This window comes from Trichechus manatus, unplaced genomic scaffold (assembly GCF_000243295.1).
Source record: "Trichechus manatus latirostris isolate Lorelei unplaced genomic scaffold, TriManLat1.0 scaffold00191, whole genome shotgun sequence".
Classification (NCBI taxonomy): Eukaryota; Metazoa; Chordata; class Mammalia; order Sirenia; family Trichechidae; genus Trichechus; species Trichechus manatus.
Window position 1 is genome coordinate 2,631,259 of NW_004444127.1, and position 12,587 is coordinate 2,643,845.

Below are 12,587 nucleotides of genomic sequence, written 5' to 3' on the forward strand. Positions count from 1 at the left end.
CTTCAGGTAGTCTCTAAAAACTCAACATCTGGACGAGCTTGACTGCTGCCTTTTGATTTTCTAAATTCCCTCTCAAATGACAGCACACGGTTCTGTTTTGCTTTTATTTGTAAGTAATTTCTCTATAAATAAAAACCTTTGTTTCCCCTCCGGCTGTTGACGTGAATGGCAACAGCCTTTCTGACCAGCAGAAAAGGTATACCCTGTGCCTGCCTGTGGCCTCCTGAGATCCCTCCTCTAGTGCCCCACTTGCAGAAAAGAGCCCCAAAGGACAAGAGCTCAGTCATAACTGTCTGTCACCAGAGGTTCTGTTCACTTACCTGCAACAATTCCCAATCACCTGAACCACCTGTCTCAAAACTATAACTGAAGAGTAAAAGAGCACCAGGACCAGAGAGGCACAGAAGGGGGCTTCCAACAGCTAGGCAACCCCAAGGGCCGCCCCTCCCCCCCACCTAGTGCCACTTCTCACTTTGGCCTTACCTCGCTGGGTCTGGGTAAATTGGGTGCTCTCTGGATCCTGCTCCATCATAACGGGATAATGAAATGAGGGAAGACTCCAGCAGCCTCCTAGCAGAGATTAAAAAAATGGCAATAATCCCTGTCAATTACCAACTCAGAGGTCATTCATAAGGAAAAACGGGGAAAGATAAATAACTTCCCCCTTAGTAGCCATCTAACACCTGTTATCTGGTATAACACCCTTCCTATAAGCTAAGTATTGAGAGTCATAAATGAATGAAGAGAGAGCTCCCACACTGGATATGGCCACTGTATGATGTTGAATACTGTTCTTCAGTGAGAAATGAATAAGTGCTTCTGACATGCTCTTTCTTCTATTTGCAGTACCTCCAGTAGACAAACAGGAGGCTGGGATCAACACAGGAGGGGGAAAATGGGGTATACACAGAGACTATCACAGTGTCAACATTTTTCTTGTTGCTCCGTTCCACCGTGTCATCATAACCCACGTGTCTCCTCATCTTCTACTCATTTCTCTCTGCCCACACCCTTTTTGTGAGAAAAAGTACTCTTAACAACTGACAAAAATCTTTAATTATATAATCTGGACCAATCATAAATTCAACTCATCATATGTGACACACACCTTTTTTTTTATCAGCCAATATACTAAGCACTTCACATGTACTTCCTTATTTAAACCTCACGACAACCTGGAATGGTAGATATTACTGTACATATATGAGAACACTGGGCCTAGGAGAAGTAAAGTACAATGTGGTGACACATGGCTATTAAGTGGTAACACCAGGACTCCAGTGAAGGTCTGCTTCAAACCCCTACACTATACTGCAGCACCCTCCAGGGCCCAGGCAGATAACAAGTGCGTGCGTACCCCCTGCGAGTGATGGACACTGGTAAAGAGGAAAGCCCACGTCCCATCATTCAACTCCAGCCAATTGTTACCAATCTAGAATGTGGGTTCAATATTGCTATCTCTCACTGTTTTAAGGGAAGCCAGACGTTTGGATTTTTGCACGAAATCTCCTAATTGTTAAATTTTAGCTAAAACATTTTTTTTCTTTTTGTATAACAACAAAACCCCCACTGCCATCAAGTCGATTCCAACTCACAGCAACCCTATAGGACAGAGTAGAACTGCCTCACAGGGTTTCCAAGGCTGTAAATGTTTATGGAAGCAGACTGCCACATCTTTCTCCCGCGGAGTGGCTGGTGGGCTCGAACCGCTGACCTTTTGGTCAGCAGCGAGGCCTTAACCACTGCTCCACCAGGCCTTCTTTTTGTACAATAAGGGCCAGTTAAAATACATCTGATAAATGTGGCCCAGGGGCCTCCAGTTTGCCATGTCTGCCACACTGCTTCCCAACTCCAATATGCCTTGGTAGCCAACCAAACTCCTGCCATACAACATGTTTCAAAGGAAATGGTCTGAGAAAGAAATGCATGGTGTTCCTCTCCAGCGGCATCTTGCCTGGTTCTCCCAGAACAGGTCTCCAGCTCCCTGCCAGACTCTTCTTTAAAGCAGAGATGCAGGATAAGGACAGCAGCTACCAATCTTTCCCAATTGAGTTAATTCAATTCACTGTTATTAAAACCAGCTGGCTTTAGGTATAGTCATGTGCAGTCACTTTATCCCAGCAACTGGCAGTTTCCCTCACAGCTTAGGGGAAGAGATACAGCAAAGGCTCTGTCAGTGTGGCCTACGATCTTTCCTGTCCAGGACAACCAGCTGTTAAATGACGCTTTTTATCTAGACAAGGCCTATAACCTCCACACTTAAGACACTTTGAACAGTCCTACCACTGAAGGGAGAGAATTCATTGTTACCAATGAGGAAGCAAAAAAAGCAAAAAATACATCTTCTCCCTGTTTAAAAGCCTGAATCTTCAATGATATCTATGTTTATAGCAGCAGAAATGCTGTATTTCATCAATTCTAAGGCACACTTTTTTTTTTTAATCTTTTTTTTTTTTTTTTTTTAATTGTACTTCAGGTAAAGGCTTACGGAACAAGTAGTTTCTCATGAAACAGCAGTACACGTTTTATGACACTGGTTAACAACCCCACAACATATCAACCCTCTAACTTCTCAACCTTTTTTTTTTTGGTGAATACACACAGCCAAAGATACACCATTTCAAAAATTTCTACATGCACAGTTCAGTGACATTGACCACGCTCTTCGAATTGTGCTGTTACTCTCACTTAAGATGAAGGCTTACAGAACAAAATAGTTTCTCATTTAACAGTTACTACAAATGTTGCCCTATGACAATGGTTAACAATCTCACAACACATCAACAATATCCTTACTCAACCTTGGGTTCCCTATCACCAGTGTCCTTGTCCCCTTCTGCCTTCTGGCCCTTGTCACTGGACTCCTGTACCTCGTTAGTAAAACATGCTTTTTAAAAAAAAAAAAAAATTTTAATGTGTCTGAAACTCCGACGTATCTTACAATTGTGTGACACAGTTTAACTGGCAGGACTGTTTTTTCCTTCATAAGGACACGTAAAATAATGGCATCTCTTTGAGTCTTTGAAACACAAAATGTTTGTGAGAGGTAGAGATGGTGAGAGGTACACTGATTGGAGAAAAAAGAAAAGCAAAAATTTGAAAAGAGTAACTATATTCAGGACATTTATGCCATCTTATATAGATAGTATTTACTCATTACTAATAAACAAGTTCTACAGGAATTTGAAGAATGCAAGCAAGATCTGGAAGCAGCTGACTGTCCTGGAACACCCAGAAGCTTGTTCCATCCCAAAGTGCTCTCTCTGGAGGCAGTCCTTAATACCACTGAGCCTGTCGTGTTATCCTCCAAATGGCTGCTTAGTAAGTTAGAGGCCCTTTGGCAAAGCGCATCCTCCAGGGTGACCAAAATATATCCGTCTTAAGCACTTCTGCTTGGAAAAAGATCCTGGTAAATTAGGAGGCAAATATTAGCCCCTAGTGTGCCACGGCAGTGACAGTATTCAGAGAGGTGAGAGCTGAGGACTTAGTGACGCTGCAAAGGAGGTACCTAAACTAGAAGAGTTTGGATTAGATAATTCAATTTTAATGATTCCATTCTGTAATTCTGCAAAGTCTACTTCCCACCTTAACTTTCTATCTTAATTAGGAAGCCTTCCTTAAATCAGAGTAGAACCAAAACGTTAAGCTTTATCTCTGGAGAGTCCCCGACAAGGTTCTTTTGGAACATGCATCCCTTGTGCCTTTTTACTATAGAATCTGTTAGTTCCATTTGCTTCTCAGGCAATAGAGTGGGACTGGCATGCCCTATATATTTGACATTTTAACTGCTAATACACAAAATCCAAAGAGCCAATTACTATGAATACCTTCCCTCACCAGGCATCACATAAATTCTGTATAGTTACAACACAAGTAATATCTGAAGGAGTAAAAAAAGACTTTTCTAACTGATGTTGAATAAAGAACAAACTAGAGTTACTACATGAGTAAACATCACTACCACTCCTAGGAACCTCAAAGAATGACCTTTTTCCCTCAGAGTTAGCTTCTTGCAAAGAGCCACTAAGAGCCATTGATGGGAAATGGCACAAGAAAATGGTATCGGGTAGCAGCTGTAAACCTGCTCTGGCCACCATAAACTTTACTTCATTCAATTATCTATCATGCAGTGCAATAATGCAAACTCAGGTAGGGCTTAGGAAGGGCTCAGACAAGCTTGTTCAAGCTTGAAGCTACATTTCATTCTGACCTAAGAACTCAATTTAGAAATGTTTTAAAGGGTCACTGACACTCTTACAGAAAACAAACAAAAAAAAAACTTTCTTTTCTCTATACCTTGCCTGGTTCATTCTCTATACCTGTGGTGTCTAAGCAAGGTACACCAGGGGTTGTGTTATTTTGATCCATCGGAGAGCAAGAAGAAAATATCAGAACTTTTGTTTTAAAATGCATAATCATAATGTACATAATACACACCCATAGATACATATGAAGACTGCACAAAAATCTTTTAACAGAGGTATCGTTTTAAAAGTCTGAACACCACTGCTCTTACAAACCGAATAGTGCTTTAAGAAAATTCAATGTTTTAAAAATATATTAAACCATAAATATGTAAAATATAAAATACTAACCATAAATATATAAAAATATAATAACCATACTCAAATACAGGTAAAGAGAGAGAGGATGATAAAGCAAATGTGGTAAAATGTTAACATTTGGGAAATGTGGATAAAGTAGGGAATTTTTTGTACTATTTCTACAACTTATCTGTAAATCTGAAATTGTTTCAAAATAAAAAGGTAAAAACATCCCAAAAACTTTAAAGTCAAACACTGAAAACTAAAGAGATAACTATTCATTTTTCAAAAGAATTATTCACTTTTAAAAAATATTTCTTCAAATAGTAAATTACCCTAATGCTGTAAAGCAGGGATTGACAACTGGACCAGCTGCCTGTTTTTATAAATAAAGTTCTATCAAACACAGCAACACCCATTCATTTACACATTGTCTATGGCTGTTTTCAGAGCTAGTAAGGTAGAGTTGGGAACCCTGGTGGCACGGTGGATAAGAGCTTGGCTCCTAAGCAAAAGGTCGGCAGTTCAAATCCACCAGTTGCTCCTTGGAAACCCTATGGGGAAGTTGTACTCTGTTCTATAGGGTCGCTATTCTGACCCTATGAGTCAGAATCGACTCCAGGGCAACTGGTTAAGGTAGAGCTGAGTCAGTCTTGACTGAGAAAAGCCCTAAAATGTCTACTACTTGGCTCTTTACAGAAAAACTCTACTGACTCCTACTCTAAAACATTAGCTTACATCTCCTAAGTTCCTTGAAAGATAAGGTGGAATCATTAAGGAATACCCAAAATCTGCTGAGTTGATTCTGACTCATAGCGACCCTATAGGGCAGAGTAGCACTGCCCCACAGAGTTTCCAAGGAGCGCCTGGTGGATTCGAACTGCTGACCTTTTGGTTAGTAGCCATAGCTCTTAACTATTATGCCACCGGGGTTTCCCATTAAGGAATAGGACAGAAAAACTTGAAATCAAAGTAAGAAAGCTATAAAAAATGAATATTAAACCCTACTGAAATCATAAGACAAAAGAAACAAAATTCAAGTTGTAAAATTCCAAACACTGTAAGTGAAAACAATTATTTGTTTCTTTTCTGATTAATATTCTGAATATGTGCAAGTGGGTTCCCTAGATCAGCTGTTCATTGCTTCTCAAGATTGTGCTTTTGATGACTATGAAGACAATAAACAATAGTGGGAGAAAGCTCTGGAAAAGAAAAACGTTGTTGGGGCAGATGAGATGGGTCATCGAAAAGATTTCACTTCAAATTCAATGGAGATCAGGGTTGATAAACAGTTTGAGAATTAGTCTAGACAGAATAAATGACAACTCCTCCTTACTAACCAATTATACCCTAAAGATATTCTTTTAACAAGTTGTCAGATAACAGAGAAAATCAATATCCTAATGCAAACAAACATGTTCAGATTTTCTCCAACCATTGGAAACAATCAACTGCCAGAACTCTGTGATCTATACTGGTATGACAAGCCTGCTTCTAGAAGCTAAGGTGCCAATGGTGCCTGTGCCCAAAGAGTAATTTCCTAGCCTGGTTTTGTTGTCTGGGTGACATCTGCTATTTCAATTCATCTGAGCCAAACCCAAACTAATATCTCCCTTCTGCCCAGGAAATAAAATCCAAATTCATCAGCTTGGCATCAAAGCCAACTTAGCTTTGCAGCCAAATCTCTGATTCCTTTTTGATATACTATATGCTCTAGTCCAGTAGTTTTTAAACTTTTTGGTTTCAGGGCCCCTTTAACACTCTTCAAAATTATTGAGGACCCCAAAGGGCTTTTATTTATATGGATTTTATCTATCAATACTTACCATACTTGAAATTAAAGCTAAGAAAATTTTAATACACAAGCACACACTCCATTAGCCATCAGCGCCAAAACCTCATTACACATTATATAGCCCCTGGAAAACTCCACTGTACACTCACGAAAGAATGAGAGTGAAAAAAGCAAAGAATGTCTCAGCAGTATCATAAAAATAGTTTTGACTTCAGGGATCCCAGACTACACTTGGTCCACTACTTTAATTAAACGAAATGCACTCTTTACTACCCCATCTATGCATTTAGCTTGGCCAGTTCTTTCTGGAATGCTCCTCCTCCTCATCTCTGCTATAAAAACTCTTCAAAGCTCAAATATCTAACTCCTCCAGCCAGTTCACCCTCTTATCCCCAATATCCCACAGTATTTTTACCTCTTAAAGGCCTTCTCCCAAGTCATCTTGTACTGCAGTTACCTGTAAGTATGCCTTGTCTCTGCTACTGGACTACAAGCTACATGAAAGCAGATACTGAGTCCGAGTCATCCTTCTATCCCCGTTGAAACTAACATTCTAACTAACATGTAATAGGAGATCAATAAATAAATGAATCAAACAGCAGGCCTAAATAGACTTGGAAGAAAAAGAAGAGCATATCTGATTGTCCCTCATTGACCCTATGACTTTCAGACAAGGTTGCTAGATGTTCAAAAACCCACACTAAAATTCCTGAAGGAACAGGGTTTTCAGAAACTGCTTACATCACCCTTCATCCCTCTGGTCACTTAAGCTGCTCAGGTTAAAGTGCTGACATTGTTGTCCTGATAAATGCAGTGCAGCCTGGTCCCTGGGAGGCTTATTAAATCATAAAGTCAGAGGCTGGCTACTTGCCTGGGAAGCTACCACTGATACTCCTGGACTGTCTACTGCCAAAAGAGACCTCACAGAGGAAAGAGGGCAATATTTTCAAAGGGATCAAGGGGCAGGAGGTCAAAGAAACTTGGATGCACTGCTGCTCTCTTCATTTCTGAATCTTGCTCTGCAAGCCCCGGATCTCTGCCTTGCGCATGCCTGGGCCTGGAGATGACAAGCCCTTATTCTTTGTAAAAAATAATTGTGTGTTCTGAAACGACACCTCTATTATGATTTCCAAATTGACATCTCTGCTTTAAAGCAGAGGCATCCAAGCCTCCCAGTTTCACACACTGGCAATTATCATTTAAGTTATCCAACGATAGGCAGTCATCTGATCGCTGCAGGGCTCCTAGTTCTAGGGGTGCACTTACAGCACATGGTGTAGTTGCTAGCAGAGCCTGGCAGGCAATTCCTGCCCCTGCTGTGGGACAACCAAGGCAAGGTGGAACTTCTAAAAGGCTAACCTCAGGAAAAAAAACAGACAAACTATAGAAAGAGCTCATGGTGCCTGTCATGTGGATCAGCCTTATCTTCCTATCATCAAGCGTAAACAATACATGAGGCTCAAAACAGTGCCCTTCACCAGAAAAGCTTCTTTACAAAACAGAGTATTCGTCAACACCTCTGTGCAGCGAGTGAAAGATGGTAAAACATCAGAGCACATAAACATAATCACAGGCACTGAAAGGAAAGAGACTAGAAACAGAATTTACACATGGTGTGCCAATCGTGTATCTAGACACAAAAAATGGTCTTCCTGAGAAGTCTGCCAGACCCCTCTGGAAACATCTGACCCTCTGCTAATTGTCTGGTAGGTGGTTATTTTTAATACAATTGTAAAATGGTTGGTTGCCACTATCCTTAGCTTTTGTAAACCCTCAACATATAACACCAATGTTATGAGACTTCAATTTCTAATAAAAACTCATCTTTGTCAGCATCTAAGCTCAAAGGCCCAAACTGAGCTACTCGGACGTATTTACTCTGAATCCAAACCTATTTTCTCTGGAAGACATAGGTGGTCTGCTCACAGATCACAGACTTTTGTTTTTTTGAATCAGGAGTTTAAACTAGAATTTAACCAGAGGACAAGAGCACCTCTGAAGTGTTTATAAAGCTGAGGCTATAACCTAAGATTCTGAATTGGTAGTACTGGGGCAAATCTATGGAAAAAAGCTCCATAGCCAGTTCTGATACTCACATGCACACATGCCCCCACAAGCAGTTAGGACACACAGGTTGAATTAAGAGACGGTGCATCCTATATCTTTACTGGTTTCCCCCAAAATCAAGAAGAGATTTACATTTAAACCTTAAACCAAAAATATCCCCTGCAGTCTTCTTAAAACCAAACAACAGTTTAGCTTAACTAGTAAAAAATGCCTGTCTGGAGCAGTATGCTCTTTTAAGATCTAGCTATATGAGATCAAATTGACAACAGCAATTCAAAGATTAGACAGGCACCTAGGGGGGCAGTCAGGTTATATTAATGAGGGAGGAACAATTCGGGAAAAGGAGGGTGAGAATGCTTGCATAACTCAAAGAATATGATCAATGTCACTGAATTGTACATGTAGAAACTGTTGAATTGGTATATGTTTTGCTGTGTACATTCTCAACAACAAAATGATAAAATTTTAAAAAAGGAAGAGATTTACAGAATTTAATAACCCTGAATTTTCAGCTAGTTTTATTCAGAATAACAGTCTAATCCTTAAAAGTCTAACTCCAGGCCCACTAATTCTACAAAGAGCATACTAATAGAATCATTTACTGTCTCAATACTAGCAGACTGGTAAATTTCTTCCTACATGATTTTTCACATTTACATTCCTGCCCTAAAATTTTAAAAACACTCAACGAAGGCCCTTCATAACAGTTTATTAAGAAAATGTTCTGCATCCCACTTTGGTGAGTGGCACCTGGGGTCTTAAAAGCAAGCGAGTGGCCATCTAAGATGTATCAATTGGTCCCAACCTACCTGGAGCAAAGGAGAATAAATAACACCAAAGAAACAAGGAAAATATTAGCCCAAGAGACAAAAAAGGCCACATAAACCAGCGACTCCATCAGCCAGAGACCAGAAGAAGTAGATGGTGCCCGGCTGCTACCAATGACCACTCTGAGGGAACACAACAGAGTCCCTGATGGAGCAGGAGAAAAGTGGAGTGCAGAACTCAAATTCTAGTAAAAAAGACCAGACTTAATGATCTGACTGAGACTGGAGGAACCTCAGAAGATACGGCCCCTGGGCTCTCTGTTAACCCAGAACTAAAACCATTCCCGAAGCCAACTCTTCAGACAAAGATTAGACTGGACTATAAGACATAAAATGATACCTGTGAAGAGTGTGCTTCTTAGTTCAATCAGATACACAAGACCAAACAGGCAGCTCCTGTCCAGAGGCGAGATTAGAAGGCAGAAACGAATAAGAGCTGGTTGAATGGACACGGGAAATAACAGGGTGGAAAGGAGGAGTGTGCTGTCACTTTATGTCACTTTATAGGGATAGCAACTAGGGTCACATAATAATGTGTGTATAAATCTTTGCATGAGAAACTAACTTGAGCTGTAAATTTTCACTTAAAGCACAATAAATAAATAAATAAAAAGAAGTGACAGGCCCTTGACTCTGTAATATTGCAAACAATGTACTCTATAATGTGAAGAAAAACCTCAGGGCCAACATCAGGACACAGAGAGCTAGCAAGTGAAGCCTTACAATGGAATGAGGTAAAAGGAACGCACGGTGGGCTGGGGCATTTATTAAACAGAGGCAAAGAGGCATCTTCCTGGCTCATATGTGTCCAAGTAATGAGGTTTCTGGAGTCTACAGAAATAGACAAGAGGGCAGAGACTCCAGCTGGGCCCACAAACAATCCACTGTCAGCCCTTGGGCTAACACAAAACTCAGAGCACAATCACTTTTCTTACATCCTGGGTTCATTTCAACTGCTTCTCTTAGTGACATTTGATTTTCACTGGTTTGCCTCTGGGGGTATACTACTTGCCCTTCCAACCTGATCCTGACTTCAGCAACCACCCTCATTCCTTTTGGATTCAGCATTCTGCTCCACTGGAACAATTTCGCCACCATTTCCCTCTGTCTACACAATATGAAACTAACAGAAATGACACATAAAGTACAACCAGTAGAGAAGCTGCAATTTCCACTAACCTCCCCACAAAGAATTGCACGTTACCGTCCTCCAGCTTGTCAATCACTACTACCCTGATGAAGATTAACTCTGCCAAACCTGGAAGCCACTTAATTCTCAGCTTGCTAAATATTATGCATTTCCTCCTCCTGTTGTTGTTATCAGGTGCCATCGGGTCAGTTCCGACTCACAGTGACCCCATGTATAACAGAATGAAACAGGTCCGGTCCTGCACCATACTCACAATCACTGTTACGCTTGAGCCCATTGTTGCAGCCACCGTGTCAGTCCTTCTTGTTCAGAGTCTTCTTCCTTTTTGCTGATCCTCTACTTTACCAAGCATGATGTCCTTCTCCAGGGACTGGTCCCTCCTGATAACATGTCCAAAGTATGTGAGACAAAGTCTCGCCATGCTCACTTCTAAGAAGCATTCTGGCTGTATTTCTTCCAAGGTAGGTTTGTTCATTCTTCTGGCAGTTCACAGTATATTTAATATTCTTCACCATACCATAATTCAAAAGTATCAATTCTTCAGTGTTCCTTATTCATTGTCTAGCTTTCGCATGCATATGAGGTAACTGAAAATACTATGGCACACCTTAGTCCTCAAAGCGACTGCTTTGCTTTTTAGCAGCTGAAAGAGATCTATTGCAACAGATTTGTCCAATGCAATGTGTCGTTTATTTCTTGACTGCTGCTTCCACAGGTGTTGATTGTGGATCCAAGTAAATGAAATCCTCGATAACTTCAATATTTTCTGTTTATCATAATGTTGCTTATTGATCCAGTTGTGAGGATTTTTGTTTTCTTTATGTTGAGGTGTAATCCATATGGAAGGCTGTAGTCTTTGATCTTCATCAGTAAGTGCTTCAAGTTCTCTTCACTTTCAGCAAGCAAGGCTGTATCATCAGCATATCGCAGGTCGTTAAGGAGTCTTCTCCAATCCCGATGCCATGTCCTTCTTCATATAGTCCAGCTTCTCAGATTATTTGGTCAGTGTGCAGACTGAATAAATATGGAGAAAGGATACAACTCTGACGCTCATCTTTCCTGATTTTAAACCATGCAGTATCCCCTTGTTCTGTTCTAACGACTGCCTCTTGTCTACGTACAGGTTCCACAAGAGCACAATTAAGTTTTCTGGAATTCCCATTCTTTGCAATGTTATCCATAATTTGTTATGACCCACAATGTCTTTGCATAGTGGTTTTTGCATATGCTGACTTCGCACATATTGACTTTGCACAGTCAATAAAGCACAGCTAAACATCTTTCTGGTATTCTCTGCTTTCAGCCAAGATCCACCTGACATCAGCAATGATATCCCTGGTTCCAGTCCTCTTCTGAATCTGGCTGGAATTTCTGGCAGTTCCCTGTCAATGTACTGCTGCAACCATTTTTTAATTATCTTCAACAAAATTTTACTTGTGTGTTATATTAATGATATTGTTCAATAATTTCTACATTCTGTTGGATCACCCTTCTTTGGAACGGCACATATACGAATCTCTTCCAGTTGGTTGGCCAGGAAGCTGTCTTCCACATTCCTTAGCATAGACGAGTGAGCACTTTCAGCACTGTATCTGCTGAAATACCTCGACTGGTATTCCATCAATTCCTGGAGTCTTGTTTTTTGCCAATGCCTTCAGTGCAGCTTGGACTTCTTCAATACTATCGGCTCTTTATTATATGCTACCTCCTGAAATGGCTGAACATAGGTCAATTCTTTTCAGTATAGTGACTCTGTGTACTCCTTCCATCTTCTTTTGATGTTTCCTGAGTCGTTCAATATTTTGTCCATCTTGTTGTTGTTGTTGTTGTTGTTAGGTGCTGTCGAGTCAGTTCTGACTCATAGACACCCTATGTTCAACAGAACGAAACACTGCCCAGGTCCTGTGCCATCCTCACAGTCATTGCTACGTTTGAGCCCACTGTTGCAGCCACTGTGTCAATTCATCTCGTTGAAGGTCTTCTTTTTTGCTGACCCTCTACTCTATCAAGCATAATGTCTTTCTTGAGGCACTGGTCCCTCCTGATAACATATCCAAAGTATGTGAGACAAAGTCTCGCCATCCTTGCTTCTAAGGAGCATTCTGGCTGTACTTCTTCCAAGACAGATTTGTTCATTCTTCTGGCAGTCCATGGTATATTTAATATTCTTCACCAACACGGTAATTCAAATGCATCAGTTCTTC

The 12,587-nt window shown here is 40.6% G+C and overlaps 1 protein-coding gene across 4 annotated transcripts in view; it reads right to left on the reverse strand.

Moving 5' to 3' along the window:
• AMBRA1 (autophagy and beclin 1 regulator 1) overlaps nucleotides 1-12,587 on the reverse strand; it is a 179,163-nt gene that overhangs the window by 99,538 nt on the left and 67,038 nt on the right. For 3 of the 4 annotated variants that reach the window (XM_023741818.1, XM_023741816.1, XM_023741817.1), the window contains one exon: nucleotides 484-570. The exons of the other annotated variant lie outside the window; for it this stretch is intronic. In XM_023741818.1, the coding sequence (XP_023597586.1) occupies nucleotides 484-570 (87 nt within the window). The remainder of the gene's footprint in view (nucleotides 1-483; nucleotides 571-12,587) is intronic. 4 annotated transcript variants of the gene reach the window in all.